We start from the raw sequence: 17,420 nt of genomic DNA, 5'->3' as shown, positions 1-17,420 counted from the left end.
GAGGTTTTTTTGACTTTGTTGATTTTTATTGTTCGTAAAACAATTGATTGTGTGCCCTACACACAGGTATAAGTATTGTATTGTACATTTATAGGCATAAATTGCAGTACCGACGCTAGTTTAGACTTGATCCATGGTATAAATAAGTTCTGACTGGATGAAAGAGTTAATTCTTCTTCAAGCTTGTATAAATAATAGGTGTAGTACTATAGATGCGATTAGGACCCGGTTAAGAAGAGAGAGAAGGAAAGCGACCCCTGGGATCACACCAGTTATAAATAGTTACCGTCTACAGCTACAGCATACGTGGTTTTGGTCGAGAGAGTTGAAGTTATTGTCAAGTTGGAGGCGAAACCAGAACCAAACTGAAGACCCCTTAGCCCGGGGCTAGTGTACCCCATTGCTGATGGTCGGCGTGCGCTCGTAGGTGCGGCGGTGCAGCGAGTCCACCTCCTTCAGGTAGTAGGTGCCGGGGAACAGGATGGCGATGCTGCCTGTGGGCGTGTAGGGCGCCGCATGGTTGTTCTTCTCCCGCACTTCCATCAGGGCGGAGAACTGCTCTGGCGCCACTTTCTCCCGCGAATTCAGCAGCGGCTGCACGTAGTCCAGCTTCGAGACGAACTGCTGGAAGGCGGCCGCATCCTGGGTCACACTTATTGAGTACATGGAGGCGGCCAGTCCGGATCCGTAGGAGAACACTCCAATGCGTTTTCCCACCAACTCCTTAGCCGGCTCTCCGATCAGCAGGGACACTAGGCCTGAGTACACCGACGGGGTGTACATGTTGCCCACCTGGTTGGCCAGCAGCAGCGATTTCTTGGTCTTGCTGGCGAAGATTTCCGCTGACTGCGTGAGGAAGGCCTTCTCCACATCGCGATCGAAGTAGGTGCTCTCCAGAGTGGAGCTATTGAATCGCTCCAGGCCGGGGAACTGCTTCGCCCGCTCCGCCTCGCTGCTTAGCAGGAAGTCGTTGAAGCTCAGGCGACCCACGGACTTCTGCACCAGCTTGCAGAAGGGAGTGTGGAACAGGATGGCGTCGAAGGTGCTCAGGCTGGCTGGCTCCTTGGAGCTATCCTTCTGCTGCTGGTCGAACTTCTTGCGGTACAGCCTGTAGCAGGTGTCCAGGGCGGACAGGTAGCACTGAATGGACAGCTTGCCGTCCACCGTGGGGTACTCGGAGCTGAGGTCCGGCTTGTAAAAGTCGTAGGCGTGCTCCATGTGCGTGGCGCGAAGGCCACGATCGAAGACCAGCGGCGCATTTGGGCCCACCAGCATGGCTACTGCACCAGCTCCGCCAGTGGGGCGCGCTGCACCCTTGGCATATACGGCGATGTCAGCACAAACAGCCAGAGCCAGGCGGCCATCCCAACTGGAGGACTCCACCCAGTTAACGGCGTTGAAGAGCGCCGCCGTGCCGCCGTAACAGGCGTTTGTGGTGTCGATGCCCTCGATGTCCGTGTTCCCGCTCTCGGCGAACAGCTGCATCAGCACAGACTTCACCGACTTGGACTTGTCCACGATGGTCTCGGTGCCGACCTCCAGTCGCCCGATCTCCGAGTGCTTCACATGGTACCGCTCCAACAGGCGGCTCACAACCGTCAGGCAGAGCGAGTTCACGTCCTCGCGGTCCGAGCAGAAGCCCATCTTGGCCTGACCCAGGCCAATTGTGTACTTGCCCGCGGAGGCGCCGTCGAAGGTCTCCAGCTCGGTCTGGTCCACGTACTGGGAGGGGAAGAGCACCTCGATGGCGCGTATTCCGACGTTCTGGGGCCAGTGGGATGCCATGATTGTTTCCGGTTTTCTATTTAATCCTGAGCTCTGCAAGAAAAGAGGTTGGGATATTATCGTCTGCATAAAGTTGGAACCAAGACAAGGGTAATTCAAATCACGTTAAACCAAGCTCATTTATTAGGGCACGTTGTCCCCTCCTAGCCACGGTTAATGCAGGGAAATGTTGAATTTACAACCTACTTTTTGTTTAGTTATTCAACTTTAATATAAGGACAATATATGTTGTCTTAGTAATATAGTTTAAAACGTTCTGGTAACACAATTGACTTAATATATCACTTTTTCCGTATCTGTCCTACTATTTCTTGCACTTTAGCCTAGTCCCGACATTCAGTACGTTGGGTTTTAGAAACCGAGGTTGCTTGCAGGTTCTTTGAGCCTAATTTAAACTGCGTTCTCGATGTGGCCCGAATTCCACTGCCAATTGGCATTGGGGGGAAACTTTCTCCCCGCGCAATCACGGCGTATTTATAATGCTTACAAATCGGACGAGGGCAGAGACAACCTGTTGCACGCTCGAGCTGCGTTGGACGTGTGTAAGCCAGTGACTTAGAGTTGGGCTGAAGAAGTCATCAAAGTCTTCGCGTCAGAGGCGCCGCCTGGGGAATCCGAGTGGGATTGGAAGGGGGTCCAACTGATTTCCCTGGCCGAGAGGCCGAGAGAGAGAGCCGCAGAAGCGGAGAAAGTTTCCCCGCTCAGGCGAACCTCACAAAAGAGAGCACTAGCCGCAGTAAAGTAAACCAAAACACACGCATCACAATGAATGTAAGCCAAGAAGACAAGCCCAAAACTCTAAGGGACAGGGGCGTGGAAGCTGTGACTACACAGCGAGAAATGAGGGGTTCTATTAGAGGTCCGAAAATTACTATTGTCATTTAACTTAATTTAGTATTGATTTTTAAAATAAATAGGTATTATAAAGACTTAGAAGTGATTGCCAAAAATTTACGTATAATAGTCTTTTATAAAAGTTATAATAAATAAGGAAGAAAATACTGATAAGCGTTATCAAAAATATAATCAAAAAACTAAAAAACATTATTTGGGAATGTCTTTGAATATGAGAGATCTTGATTTTTAAAAACACGAACCGCTTTACTATGTCTACTTTAAGCAAAAACAATTTTATTTTTTTACATTTTAAAGAATCACTAAGTAGTATTTGGTTATTTTTTTCTTTTTTTTTTACATTTTAAAGAATTACTAAGTAGTATTTGGTTATTTGTAGCCGTATAGGCTTTATAGGCTTATAAAAACCCTTGGTGTAGGTGTTTTTCTTCAGATTTCACAGTTTAGATCCACAGTTGTAGCCAAGATCGGGTTAGTTTCTTTCGGTGGAGCTCTGTGGGACAGGTTGGGAGCGTCTCCGCCGATAAGTGGGTCAGGCCACGAGCCGCTCTCCCTCATGGGCTCCCCTCCCGGGCTCCCCTCCCGAAAAACCGAACACGCGTCTATATTGTATAACCGATAAGAGTGTCTGGCCCAAACCCGAAAAGCGATTGACATGTTTACCGTTACCCTTAGCACCTGCGACTACCTATTGACAATACGTTTTCACTTTTCGGGGGGAACTTTTGGCTCTGGGAGTTGAGAGGTTGGGAAGCGCGAAGTTCACTCGGTCGAATCTCTCCGCGCACTGACGGCCACTGGGGCACTGCACTGGCATATGAACATGGCCGTGACGGAGGAGCTGGCGGCGGAGAGGCCTCCCCGTCGGCGAACAGCAAACAGAGGCGCTGTAAGTCAATGCCAATTGCTGAAAGCGTTCGGCGAACAAATAGCGATCGTGCATAATTACGGGAAATATTTATCGCTTAGATACGGCCAGCGAGCACGAACGTCTCCAGGGGCTAAGAAGTCGCCGGAATATATAGATATTCGCAGATAGTCGTGGCCCTTGGCGATGGGGTAAAGATCAAACGGCTGCCAATCGCTGATAAGCCCGGAACAAAGCGGCTTCCTGCTATATACTATGTTCTACCGAAGAGATAGGACATTTTAGCATTTTAAAGAACAGGGAGGAACAACTGGAGGCTGAGAGGTATCCTAACTAGGCATATAGGGTGATGTCTTACAACAAATTAAAGAAAAGTAAAACCTTAGGGAACAATAAAACCAGAAAGGCCCTTGGCTTCTACTATAAAATCGAAATGGTTTTCTATTTATAAGTGGGGAAATATCTTAAAAATGATATAGCTCCTATATAAGGAACGTAAGAGTACAAATATTCTCTTTGTATTATACCAAAACATTAAATAACAATATAATCTAAATTAACTTTAATTTACTAACACAAAGATCTGTGGAAAAATTGTACAACTTTGTTGAAATTAATGAATACAGATTGAATAATGTGTGGGTACAATTTCAGATGAAAAGTAGACATTTTAAAAGAAAAAGCTGCCGAATCGAAGAACGGGAATGAAGCAATTGAATTTATTGTGTAAAGTATATTACTAATTATCCAAGCTTTCGGGACTCTAATTTTATCAAAAATAGGTGGAAAAATCTGGTAGTATTTAAAACCTTGGTTTAATGATAAATAAATCCAGTAAATTAAAGGAGTACAGAATTTGAAAATGGTACTGAGGCAATATTCTAAACCATGGTGTAAAATGTATGACTCATTTTCCCCAGCTTTTGGAACTCTAATCTGATCGATTCTAACCGAACACAGCACTATCTTCTCCCAGTGTCTGTGCTTAAAATGGGCTCACCCGCTGTGCCTAAGCAGCCCCTGGGTTAAAGTATGGAAATGGATGCACTGCTTATGCGGATGGGGAGCCCATTGGGGGGCAAGGATGGGGCACTGTTGTGCTTGCGAGCGCTTATTTTTAGCACTTCGGAATTGGGAAATATTTGGGTAAACATTTCCTGGAACTGATGCGCACTTGGCTAATTGTTTGCTCTTGAGTCATTACTTTTTCGGGTGTAGGAAAGGGCGTGGAAGGGGTGAGGGGAGGTCAAAGGTCGTGGTGGCCCGAGCCGAAAAACACACGTGTATTCAAGAGCCGGGCGATAAGCAGGGTTTGGGGGGTTATGAAACCGGGCTATAAGAAGTGGGGTGATCAAAAGGTATAACATCTCCACATCCCAAGATAACCAGCAACTGAATCCGCCCTGTAAAACAGCTTTTTCCTTTTAACAATTAACGATCCTAGTAGCTCACATATTGTGCCCCCAACTTCTGGTTACATCAGCGGTGAAACTAGTGCCCTGCCCCGCCCACTGCCGCCCTTCAGAGCAGCCTAGCTTTGCACTGAGCACACACGCACTTACTTGCTAATATTAATGGTCCAGGGCGGGCGATATGTTTAAAACTAAACTAATCTCGAATAAAATTAAGCAACGAAACTGCGGCACCTCAGCCGGGCAGTGTTGGAGAGCGCCTGCCAGCGAACAGCTGTTCCCGAAGTCAGCTGTTTCGGCCGCGCGCTGTCCAGCACTAGCGCCATCACGTGAATCCCGTGGGCATTGTGAACTGTCACTTTTTCGCCAGCGCTTTTCTCACCACACAATTTCGTTCGCATTTGTGGGTGGCGGCGGTCGATTTGCGCTGATTTTTTGGCAGAGAAAAACGCAGCTCGCTGTTTTCACATAGCACAAAAAGCACACTTGTTCCGTTTGCAACCAACCAGAGTCGCAGAAAAGTAAGTGTCAATCGTTGAAAACCAGAATAAACGGCGGTTATCCACGTCGCCGTGAAAAGTGCAAAAGTTCTCCCCCCATTCCGTCGCCCAAAAAAAAAAAAACGATTACTACATCGCAGTAGGTCTGCTGACCCGGAGAAAAGTGCTCGCTGGCTTTGTAATTAAACGAGAATAGTGACAAAATGCGTTTTGGCAATGTGCCTAGGGCAAACGTTTTTTTCCCAGCATTGTGACCCTGAAAATGAGAGTTTGCTGCTCTTGGCTGGACTGCAGAGACCTGCTGGGCAGGCGGTAATAACTGGAATTAGCCAGGTGGCAGTGGGGCAAACGCAGGGGGCTGGTAGGGAAAATGTGCGAAAAGTGTTTTGGTTTTTCGTGTGTGCTGCGAGGAAAACCCGTGAGCAGCGGAAAATTATCGATCGAAAAGCTGTCATGTGACTGTCAACGAACAGCTGACACGGCGAGAGCAACTCACCACGGTGGGGAGGTGAAGAGAGCTTGTCACTCTCTCTCCCTCTCTCTCTCTCTCTCTCTTTTGGGTAAACAAAATAAGTTGAAAATTATTGTTTAAAAATTCAAATACTTTTCGGTTATTTTTCCCCCAAGCACGTACTTCGATGATTAATAGATCTTGTTGTGCGAAAACAAGCAAATACTCTTAGTTGCGCCGCACGAGGACTAATAAAAACGGGCGTTGCGTGCAACAAGGACCTTGGTGAAAACTGACCAGATATATTTTATATGCGATTTATAATATATAGTGTGGAAAGTCCGAGGCGAAAGTCAAACACGGGCAATAAGGCGGAAATTCAAATGGCCAAACAGCTGCTGGAATTCCAGCGCGTGCTTATCGGGTGTATGTGTGTGCAAGGTCCCGCGCCGCCCACTGCCACCCGAGCACCACCCACCAGCCACCCCCCGGCAGGCACATTATTATTAATTAATTTGGGCGCACACCCACTGCGACGAGGAGGATATGGTCAAAACTTTGTTTTCCTCCTTTTTGCGACTTTGCGCCTTTGTCCTTTTTTTATTGTTTTCTGTTTTTGTCGCTGCAATTTCCTGTATTGCCTTCGGACTACCCCAACTGGATGTGGCTGGGGATGTGGCATATAGATTGGCTCCTGGACCCCAGGCCCTCTCCATTAGCGCCAGCCGTCGGCCAGTCAGACTGTCTCCATTCGCCTGGCGACGCGATGGCTGGAGCCCTCCGCCCACCGCCCCTGGGTCCCCGCTTCCTTGGACTCGGGCCAATCCACGTCACCACTTCAACATGGCAGCATAACAGTCGGCTACTCCGCCTCCAGGTCCTCCGCTTCCTACCCAGCTATCTATACGTTTCCCCTTTCGCCCCGCAGCAATTGGACTTTCGCTGCTAAAAATAAACATACGCCTGTAGTGGTGCACTGAAAACTAAGCATGGGCACTTTCCCTGAGTGCATTTTGCAAGTCATCCTTCGTGAAACATCAAGCATATGATGGAAACTCACTAGGATAAGCCTACCGAACATGCGTTGTTAATTATCAAGGGACAACTTTTGCAATTAGATCAGGGGTATCTACAAACCTTTCCGAGCTCTAAACTTTCGTACGTATGACGTAGATAAATAGATAGTAATATTCAAATGTCAGTTTCATATCAATCCACATGTCAGGATACGTTAAGATATGTATGCTTTTATCAGTCTTTTGCTGGAATATTATTTTAGCTCTATTTGATAGAATATGTCGACTCAAGTCGATGGGGTACCATTTCTCATAAAGAGTTATGTTAGTTTTTTTTTGATAATATATATTTTTTAGTATAGTAATATAGTTGCTTATACAACCTATGAAATATTATATTAATATAAGCTATACCCAAAGCAAGTTCCAACAGATCTCTCAGTAGTTAGCTTGTGAAAATGACCGATCCGGTAGTTATGTCATTCATAACCTTCATTTTCGGTACCATTTTAGGCAGAAGTAGGGGAATATTTTCTCTTAGCGTGCTTCCATATCGCATACACCATTTCCTTGTTGTCTGTTGCCAGGATTGTTGCTGTTGTCCCTTCCGCCCCGTCCAACTAGTTGTCGTGGTGTTGCCGCTCTCGACGCTTCCTGGGCGAGGACAATGCACTGCCTTGACTTCTGCGGTGGGGACATGGGGCAGGATCTGGGAGAAAGGAGCTGGTCTGTTGTCACTCCTAGGGCTCGTGCTTTGTTGTCGTGTCTCTTTCTGTGAAGGCCATCATCGTGGTTATGTAATAACAGTGCCCGCCATAGGCCGAAATTGGGTAAAGTTAGATTTATATCTCGTGGCGTTTGCTGTGTGATTACTCATACGCCCCGTGGCAGGAGCAAACAGAGGAGTAGCGGCGCTAGGAGTCAGCGACACTTACCCAAATTGAGCACTCGTTTTGGTTTTGGCCATGGCGCCCTTTGCCTTCCGTGCGGCTTCGTCATCAGCCGCTTTCGGATACGGACTCGGAATCGGCTGACGACTCGGATCGCAGATACTTCGGCCTTTCGCCTTTCCGACCGCCGTGGCATCTGGTCGCTATGCCAGGGCTCATTTGGCAACGAACCTCCGACCAGGCAGCACGGCAGCATGTCGCAGAACCGGAGAAAGTAGGAAAAACAAACGGAGTAGAGGATTAAAAAACCACAAAAAACGACGGCAGCCGGGGAAAATGCCCAAAAACCTGGTGGAAAAGTTCCTGACCATTCTGTTGAGACGCAAGGAGTGCTAGGATCAAGTGTTTGTGTAAGCAAAGAGGATACTATATGTATACACTCATGTTTGTATCCCCGAAACATAGACAAACTGGCGCTGGACTGTCTGGCGCCAGAGTTTGGGGTCGTGGTGGCTCGGTTTGGCAGTCCTTTGTCTGGGGGAAAACTGCACTTTTCAGGGTTCGATCGCGCGTATTTAATTGCTTGATGGACAGTGTCAATTAAATTTTCATCGGGAGCAACTTTCGAATCGATAGAGGGCGAGTTACATAAGTTAGGAGGGGGTAATCGCTTAGCCAAGGTCACAGACAAATCGACTCCGACTCATCCCCACTCTCGTACTGTTTGTCACCCCCCAATCAATAGCCATCAAGATGATGTCCGAATACTGGATTATCTCGGCCCCTGGCGACAAGACCTGCCAGCAGACGTACGACACGATGAACAACCTGACCAGCAAGCAACACAACCTGTGCAATAACTACAAGTTCCATATACCAGACCTCAAGGTGAGTTCAGTTGATGCCAGCAGGGATCTCCAGAGTTCGCATCCCTACCGTTCTAATCCTTACGCTCACCCACAGGTCGGCACCCTGGACCAACTGGTGGGCCTCTCCGATGACCTGGGCAAGCTGGACACCTATGTGGAGCAGATCACCCGCAAGGTGGCCAACTACCTGGGCGAGGTGCTGGAGGATCAGCGGGACAAGCTGCACGAGAACCTGATGGCCAACAACAGTAAGTCGTCTGCCTGCCACCACTTAAGTTGTATTAGCCTAGCTTAGTCTAGCTTAGCTTAGTTCCGTTTAGTTTAGTTTAGTTAGTTTTAGTTGACGTGGTTAGGTGATGCCTGTCCCGAGTCACGAATCTATATCGTTTTGGTTCTTTAGTTATACTTCTAAGCAGTTCTTCTGACCGTAGACACTTTTGAATCGGAATGCTCAGATATATCGTACCATGTGTATTGCCACATCTATTGTTTACCCACAACTGTTCTGTACTAACTAACAAACCAGTGAGATATTCGAATCGCAGTCCCCTTTCTTCCCAGCCGCCGAGGGGCTGCTAGAACTCGGTTACTATGGAATGTTTTGATCTATCTATGTCTCCATCTGAGAGAGGCTCTACCTAACTAACACGAATCCCGTCTATTTCCATCACGATTTTATATATACCCCAACCGTAGTTCAAGATTATGCGAGAAAGAGATTTAAAAACTAATCGATTTTCAGCCGAAACCCCCAGGCCTTACATTTATTTCGTTCGATTTCCTAGGCCTCTTACGTTTATTCGTTCTCCAACTATATTTTCCCTTACACTCCTTGGTTAACTTACACTTTTAGTTTGATCTATTCTTTTGAGTTATCTCTTTTGATTTCGTTGAACTCATGCGCACAATCATCGCCACTGAAAAGAAGGATATTACGTAGGCCTCTAGTTCGAGTTGGTCTGAAAAAAATATTTATCTATTGCCATCCAACAACAATGGAATTAAAGTTTGCGGCCAACAAAAAAGCATATCAAACGAAAAGAGTTGAAAGAAAAGAAACTAGCCGAATGGGAATTTGCGTTGTTTATTTTGTGTTGCGTTTGTTGTACATTTTAATACGCACCGAGCTCTCTCACACGCTATATAAATCTAAAACTATACGATACTATACTACGCCAGCTGAGACACACACAGATACACACACACACCAGCGTATTTTTGGCCCCGTTCAAGGGCGCCCAAATCCCCGGTCAATTACTCCGTGCTCTCGGTCGAAGGTCGCCCCTCCCCACCTAAAGAATAATATATATATTATAACACCATGCCAAACAATACAGTACAGTGAACACTTTGTATATTTTACATGAATTGTTGTACGTTTCTTTTCGGTTTTCAAAATGATTCAGTTGGACAATTACTTGTGGTTTTCCCTCATTTGAAAGCCCATTAGTTTTTAAATCATTCACCGCAGTTAAGAGAAAACCATACAAAATATAGAACGATGAGAAGATACAAAGATACAAGGAGGACAGCTAATGTGTACAGATATAGAGCCATAAACTGCATATACAACTATCTATATATAACTACTTGACTTTGAACTTTTGCGCGAGTGTCGTTCCCTCATACCTAATTTTTATTTTGAGTTTACATGTACTATTATTTGTATAAATAACTATGTAAGTGCGTGCGTGTACAAGTTGGCCAACTTTTGTACTGTACATATATGTATGTGTAATCTATATAGTAACTGTTGTGTGTGTGCCTGGCTGCAGTGTGTGTGCGTGTGTATCTGTGTTGTCTCATTTGCTCACCTGCCTTGAATCGCTTGGAAAACCGCTTACTTTCTACCATTTCCCCCGAACACCCACCCAAGCACACTCGCAGAGATCTGAAAGATGCACTTCAAAGGAGCTTTTTCCTTGGAGATAGTTGGATAGTGTGTTTGGGTGGGCGGCCGGGCTGCATAAGTCGTGTGTCTGTGTGTGCGCTCCTGTATTCATATCCATCGCATTTCGCTAATTGGGAGATGGGAGATACTTGCAATTAGAGCTAATTGGTAACGTGTGGAAAGCACGAGGCAGCAACAACAACGACAACGAAACGCTTTTACACTGCAAACAACAAATACCAGAGTACCAAAATGAAAGCACAAAATGAGACGCAAACATCTATCAGCCATTGGGATCACTGAGTTCCCCGATTACATTTTTTGTTCCACTGTTGTTCCATGGGATGCCCTTCAGTTCCGATTCGTTTCGCACACACAAAACCCGTAAAAACTAAGCCCAAACCAAACCGCACACATGAGTTTCAAATTATTTACATTTTTCTCTCTCATATGATTTTCCTTATTTATTTTTAACGATATTTACAAATCGATAAGTATAATTTTGGTTTCGCCTTTGGTTCCTGATGATGATAGCGATGATGATCCAGAAAGAGTACGGTTTTAGAGTTAGGCAATCGTGAGGTCTAGCCCCTAAATGTATGCTATATAGTTTTACTTTTAATTTATTTCGACCGTCCCGCCCGGAAATCGAGCCGAAATCGAAAAGGGAAGGGAGCTCCTAGCTAAGACTAAGTCTGCAACCGAATCTAAATGCCTTGTGTTGTATTGTCTGTATCGGTAACTGAATCGCCACCACCACCACCGCCAAAAAAAAACACACGAAACTCCATCTCAAACCGAAACCCGATTGCCATCCGAATGAAATGCCATCCTGAAACGCCTTCGATCTCGAATGAAACGAACCAAATCGAACCCCGAACGAATCTCGCGCGGATGCAGGTCCTGGGCCACCCGACGACAGCATGCCGTGTCGCCACCACCAGCGCATCAAGCATCTCAGCCTGCGACACCAGCGAAAACACCAGCACACGCACCACCAAAACAAACCCCAACACTACCATCACCACCACCATCACCACCAGCTGCCGCAGGATCTCAAGGGTAAATCCGCAGTCACCTGTTCTCCCGCCACAACTTCTCCTGCTCCTGCGCATCCCAATCTTCCTGCTGCCCCAGCGCCCGCGCCTGCCTGTGCCTGTGCCGACGCCCTAGCCCCGGGATCCATATCCGGCGGCAGCCTCACTAACCTGTCGACGGGCCACGGGGCGGAAACGGAGCCGGAGTTCGATGCCTGCCCGTGCGACGAGTGCTTCGCTTGTGCCCCGCCCAGCACGAGTGCCACGGCCAGTACGCTCCTGGCGGATGAGTGCTACTCGCAGACCGCCTCCTCCATGCTGAGTGCCACCAGGTGTGCGTTGTCCACGGTGGCGGCCATTGCCACTGGGAGCGGATTGGGCAGTGGTCCGAGCACCAGTGCGGCGGCCGCGGCAGCCGCCTCCTCCTCCATCGCTGGTGGAGGAGGTGCGGGTCCCGCCTCCTGCTCGACGCTCTGCTCCTCGGCATACTTTTCCACGTCGGCGCCCACGACCAGCAGCTCGGTGCACAGCAGCATGTCCCGCTCTAACAGCAAGCGGCTGAATAACAACACTTGCAGCATCAACAATAACAAGCTCAGCTTCCGCAGCGGCAGCCATGTGAGCCAGTTGCACCTGGCCACCCAGCATCCGCAGCAGCTGCATCAGTCGCACGCGCATCCTCCTCCTCCAGTGCATGCCAATCCGCTGCAGTCGCCCACGCAAAAGTCCATGTCGGAGGACGAGGAGGGCGACGCGGCCAATGCCCCCGAAGATGGGGAGACGGACGAGGACCCCAAGAGTCCGCACAGTGTGCAGTCCGATCTGTCGGACACCTTCGACTGGTGGTTCAATAAGCCCAAGCGTAACTCTAAGAAGAGCAGGTATCTTATCACCGCATTACCTACTTGTAGAACGTTGCCAAATCGCCAGCACCCCAGACAAAAAAAACCAAACCAAAAACAGATCAAAAAGAATATATATATATATAAACCAGTCACCCGCTGTCATCCCGCTAAAGCTAATAAGCCAAAAGAACACCACCACACCAACCAAAACCCGTAAACCCGAAAACCAAAACCAAACCACACTACCTACACACGCTGTAAAAACACAAGATACAACACCACACTGAAACAATGGCGCACCCGCTTTGCCTGCCCTCATCCAAAAACCAAAAACCAAAAAAACACTCTACACCAGCAATATGAAACCCAGAAAATCCATAAATGTTTGAGTTGATTAAGAACCGAGAACCGAGTCAGATGCAATAATAATGTATTTCTTTTTTAAATCACTCCCCATCGACCATCGCACATTGCCCACTCGACCACACGTTCGCAAATCACCCAACCACCCACATGCGTCATGCCGCCACACGAACAGTGCACAACAGCCAAACGAGACACCACAACAACAGACGCAACAGCAACAGCAACAGCAACCACTAAACGCACAGCAACAGACACAACATCAACAGCAGAACCAACACCAACACCAAAACCAAAATCAATTCCAAAACCAACACCTATCCAAAGCAATGACATTTTGGCATCAAGCATCGACCACACCGCGCTCTAGTTATCGCTCTTTCTTCAATTCTCTTGCCGATCAAATTTATAGCAAACGTTCTACACCGAGTCAATTAAATATAAACAATGGATTTAATTTAACACCAACACATAGATCGTCTCCAGTGAGTAGTTGTTGTGGCAGTAGTAGCCAGGGGCGATCCAGTCCGGACACGGATCCCGCCGAGCCGCCCGAGTTTCCGCTGAGTCCAGGTTAGCATGCCCGGATTGGGGCCCGCTCTGGTCCAATCCAATCCAATCTATCCTTTGCAGATCTCTTGATCGACGTTGACATATACCTACTATAAGTGTACATGTTGATGTTGCCGTTGCTCTCCCGTTTCCGTTTCCCTAAGTTTCCTTTCGTTTGCCTTACTTTCTACGATTCTGATTATGATTCTTATGTTTCTGATTCTGATTTACCATTATTGTTTCTTGAGCAACTTGATGTTTCCCGATAAGAAAAAAGTATCACACACCCCACTGTATCTCAACCACTCTCCACTTTCTTTGATCTTTCGCCCACCCGCGGCAGTAAGTTGCAAATGCAGAGGCGCTCCTATGTGTTCTATCTTTTGTTGACTACACATATCTGTTTGATATATACTTTGCCCAGTGACCGTACCGAAGTTCTTCCTTCTTTCGCCACTTTTGATTTGCCTTTCACTCCTTTCTCTGTGGTACCTGCAAACGCCCTTGGTTTGCGCTTTCGTTTTTGCTTTCTCGCGATTTGACTTTGAATATTTGACCATATAAATACACGGATCTGTTGATTATTTGTACCAGTGTAAAAGCGATTATGTTGTTCTTTCAGTGTACGCTCACCACAAATCACCAAATGTTGTTCTGCGCTCCACCATCATTACAGCCCACGATCAGCGCCGATTCCCATTAAGCTATACTCAGCTATGTCACTCAAAAACCAAAAAAATAGAATCACCAACAAACAAACTAATCTAAAAACTGCAGCTTTGCCCAGCGCCAATTGTTGATCAATCTCTGAGTTACTGTTCGCTTGTTCGCATTTTTTAATTTATCCTTTGAGTGTCTATCTATGTATACTTATATATCACACAGCATAATGTTTTCAAAGTCCAGCTAACGTGTTGTGCCGTGTGACACGAAAGGTATTTCCAATTGCGACTAATATGCGTAGTCCCAACACCCCGTAATCCCCTGTAAATGCATCCAAAATTGCTCGTTTATCGATGTTCCTTTTTAGTATTAACCCGTATACCCCCTAAGTGTGCGTGTGAGTGTCTGAGTAAACTAATTACCATGTTATGTGCGTCCAATCTGATCAACTAACCAGCATTTTTCAGTTCCCTTATTTTTCTTACTTATATAACCTTATTTTATGAGTAGCTTTCGAGCCTAGTTTCCTTCAAACTAATTCTACACAACTTATAGATCAATTACTATGTATTTTTTCAATTTCGTTTTGTACTTAAACATTAATTGAACAACCCGTTTGTTCTGCTAGCCAACTAAGTGAAATTTTGATTTTGTAATAATGGGATCTAACTAACACTGATTTTCTGTCCACATAAAAATAGCCGAACTGCCGCAGTACTTGACCCGCTTCCAGTGGGACATGGCCAAGTACCCGATCAAGCAGTCGCTGCGCAACATCGCCGACATTATCTCCAAGCAGATCGGCCAGATCGACGGCGATCTGAAGACCAAGTCCCAGGCCTACAACAACCTCAAGGGAAATCTGCAGAACCTGGAAAAGAAGAAGACGTGAGTGGTTATGGGTAGATCATGATAAGAGATATATTAAAAATTACAGAATAATATCATATATCATACCACGTCATTATCATATCATCTATTATATCATTATTATTTCGGATAAATTCAGATGTTGGATTACTTAATTTGTGATGATTTGTATAAAAAGATTGAGATAATAAGGAAAAGGAAATCTACTTTTGAATTTGTAGGACAATTTTATATTCGTTTTTCAAATATACTTTGTCAAAGTTCCTTTGTATGGTTCACGTAGCACGACCCTCTTTTAAAAATCTTGAAATATAATAATTATTAGGTCGTGCTATGTTGATCAACAAAGGTATATGATATGATAACGATATGATCTATCATTTCGATAATCTAATTCGATAATTCTTTCATGCTTAGTTATTATGTAAATGTGCTTTGTTATTATGTAAAATAATTATATATATTTTTTTTTATCGCCTTACAGTGGCAGCTTGCTGACCAGGAATCTGGCTGACTTGGTCAAGAAGGAGCACTTCATCCTGGATTCGGAATACCTGACCACCCTGCTGGTCATTGTACCCAAGTGAGTTTTAGATTATATTGTTTTACACATCAAAGATATTAAAGATCCATTTTTCCTTAGGGTCATGGCCAACGACTGGCTGACCAACTACGAGAAGATCACCGACATGATCGTGCCCCGCTCGTCGCAGCTCATCCAGGAGGACAGCGACTACTGCCTCTTCAACGTGACGCTCTTCAAGAAGGTGGCCGAGGAGTTCAAGCTCCATGCCCGCGAGCGCAAGTTCATTGTGCGCGACTTTGTCTACAACGAGGAGGAGCTGGCCGCCGGCAAGAACGAGATGACCAAGCTGATGACGGACAAGAAGAAGCAGTTTGTGCGTACCACGAAATTAATTTAACCCTAGGGAATGATTTTCTAAACTCGAAACCTTTGCAGGGTCCCCTGGTGCGCTGGCTGAAGGTTAACTTCAGCGAGGCCTTCTGCGCCCTGATCCACGTGAAGGCGCTGCGCGTGTTTGTGGAATCCGTGCTGAGGTATATATCGAGATACAATCCCATTACCACTATTATTACAATAACTTTGTGTATTCGCAGATACGGCCTGCCCGTCAACTTCCAGGCCATCCTGATCGAGCCCAACAAGAAGAGCGTGAAGCGCCTGCGCGATGTGCTCAACCAGCTGTACGGTCACCTGGATGGTGCCTCCGCCGGCGGTGCTGTCAGCAGTGCTGATGTGGGTTCTTTCTTATCAACTGTTAAGCCTCATATAACTAATGTTTTATTTCTTTCACCCCACAGAACGTGGACATCCCCGGCCTGGGCTTCGGCCAGTCTGAGTACTTCCCCTACGTGTTCTACAAGGTCAACATCGACATGGTGGAGCAGGCCAAGGTCTAAGATCGCCCGCCGTCCCCAGCATTGCATACATCCAGCCACACAAAATACACTTTAATACAACCAACAAAACCAAGTTAAAATCAGCTGAACCATTCGCAGACATCTAATGAAACAAAATTAATAGATTACTTTAAATAATTTTAGTCATTGTTATCTAATTATTGTTGTTATTTGTGTTGCGCGTTGCCGAATATCTGTTTCAAATCAACTTCCGGTTCGAGAAATCGAGACACGCGCCAACCAACCGATAAAAAAGGGACCGCTTACAGTCATCCCTGATCTTGTAGAACTTCCCGATTGTTCTTTGTCCCCCTCTTCAGTTCGCTAAACAGTATTTTATGTTCTTTCTTATGCCCTTCTATGATTATGATATGATGAATGAACCGAGCGCTTAACCCGTAGGGAAATTTACACGCATTGTCGCTGAAGGCCCGGCTCTAATTCTCCCTTTTCGTTTGTTTTTGGTAGCTAAACAATAAACATTTGAGTTACACTTTGTTTTTACAAACATTTCGTCTCGTTTCGTGCTTGTCTTGTGCTCCACTTGGTATCTGTGTGTCCGTGACTAACAGCCAACATACAAAAAACATGCCCAAAATAAATGTAAGCCCAAAAATGGTGTCGCAAATTGCATAACAACTAACAAATTTCCGATGCAATGGTACGTTTGCAGTAAAGACAAACTATTAACTAAGCGGAAGTATTGTATCTTTAAATGTTGCCTAGATATCAAAAGTCTATAAGCTACAAATCTGCGCGCTGTTTACCAACTACTAATCGCTGAGGAGAGCCGCTCGAGCATTTCGTGGTTCTGTCCGTCTTGTTTAACCCCGCGTGTGCGTTAACCCACTACAAAAACCAGCAGGGTCCTTACCACATGAGATATGAACAATAATATTCTATTCTTATGCAAAGTTTTTCAGTTCAGTTTTTCCTATTGCTAATTCGAGAATTGTGTACCGAGTTAAGCGAAACGTGAGAGAGATACAGTATCTATATATAAATATTTTAAAGTTATGCATACTATGTGTAAAAAAGAAACGAAAGAAACCATGTAAATGTCATTGCGTTATATAAGGTGCAATTAAGCCATCCTTGTAAATAATTATAAAGAAAGAAAGACATTCCCTA

At 45.9% G+C, this 17,420-nt stretch overlaps 2 protein-coding genes across 11 annotated transcripts; one reads left to right on the top strand and one right to left on the bottom strand.

Moving 5' to 3' along the window:
• Positions 1–4: 4 nt before the first annotated feature.
• LOC108036334 (hydroxymethylglutaryl-CoA synthase 1) lies at positions 5–5,217 on the bottom strand. 6 transcript variants are annotated; one of them, XM_017112369.3, is made up of 2 exons: positions 5,071–5,217; positions 5–1,818 (listed from the first exon to the last, which is right to left on the bottom strand). In XM_017112369.3, the coding sequence occupies exon 2, from the start codon at positions 1,783–1,785 to the stop codon at positions 388–390; it is 1,398 nt and encodes a 465-aa protein (XP_016967858.1). In that variant the 5' UTR covers positions 1,786–1,818; positions 5,071–5,217; the 3' UTR covers positions 5–387. The 6 variants fall into 6 exon arrangements, with proteins under 6 accessions (XP_016967858.1, XP_016967860.1, XP_016967862.1 ...); XM_017112371.3 differs by lacking the exon at positions 5,071–5,217 and adding an exon at positions 3,329–3,431; XM_017112373.3 differs by lacking the exon at positions 5,071–5,217 and adding an exon at positions 3,304–3,425.
• Positions 5,218–5,270: 53 nt separating this feature from the next.
• On the top strand, positions 5,271–17,420 carry LOC108036335 (V-type proton ATPase subunit C). Of its 5 annotated transcripts, XM_044092266.2 has the most exons (11): positions 5,275–5,441; positions 8,523–8,665; positions 8,741–8,894; positions 11,438–12,455; positions 12,958–13,355; positions 14,699–14,885; positions 15,352–15,450; positions 15,511–15,766; positions 15,829–15,926; positions 15,987–16,125; positions 16,191–17,420. In XM_044092266.2, the coding sequence occupies exons 2-11, from the start codon at positions 8,531–8,533 to the stop codon at positions 16,287–16,289; spliced, it is 2,583 nt and encodes an 860-aa protein (XP_043948201.1). In that variant the 5' UTR covers positions 5,275–5,441; positions 8,523–8,530; the 3' UTR covers positions 16,290–17,420. The 5 variants fall into 5 exon arrangements, with proteins under 5 accessions (XP_050744274.1, XP_043948201.1, XP_016967864.1 ...); XM_017112375.2 differs by lacking the exon at positions 12,958–13,355 and having other exon boundaries at positions 5,279–5,441; positions 11,438–11,599; XM_017112376.3 differs by lacking the exons at positions 11,438–12,455; positions 12,958–13,355 and having other exon boundaries at positions 5,280–5,441.

Source organism: Drosophila biarmipes, chromosome 2R (assembly GCF_025231255.1).
Source record: "Drosophila biarmipes strain raj3 chromosome 2R, RU_DBia_V1.1, whole genome shotgun sequence".
Lineage (NCBI taxonomy): Eukaryota > Metazoa > Arthropoda > Insecta > Diptera > Drosophilidae > Drosophila > Drosophila biarmipes.
This window is presented reverse-complemented; position numbering and strand designations above follow the sequence as displayed.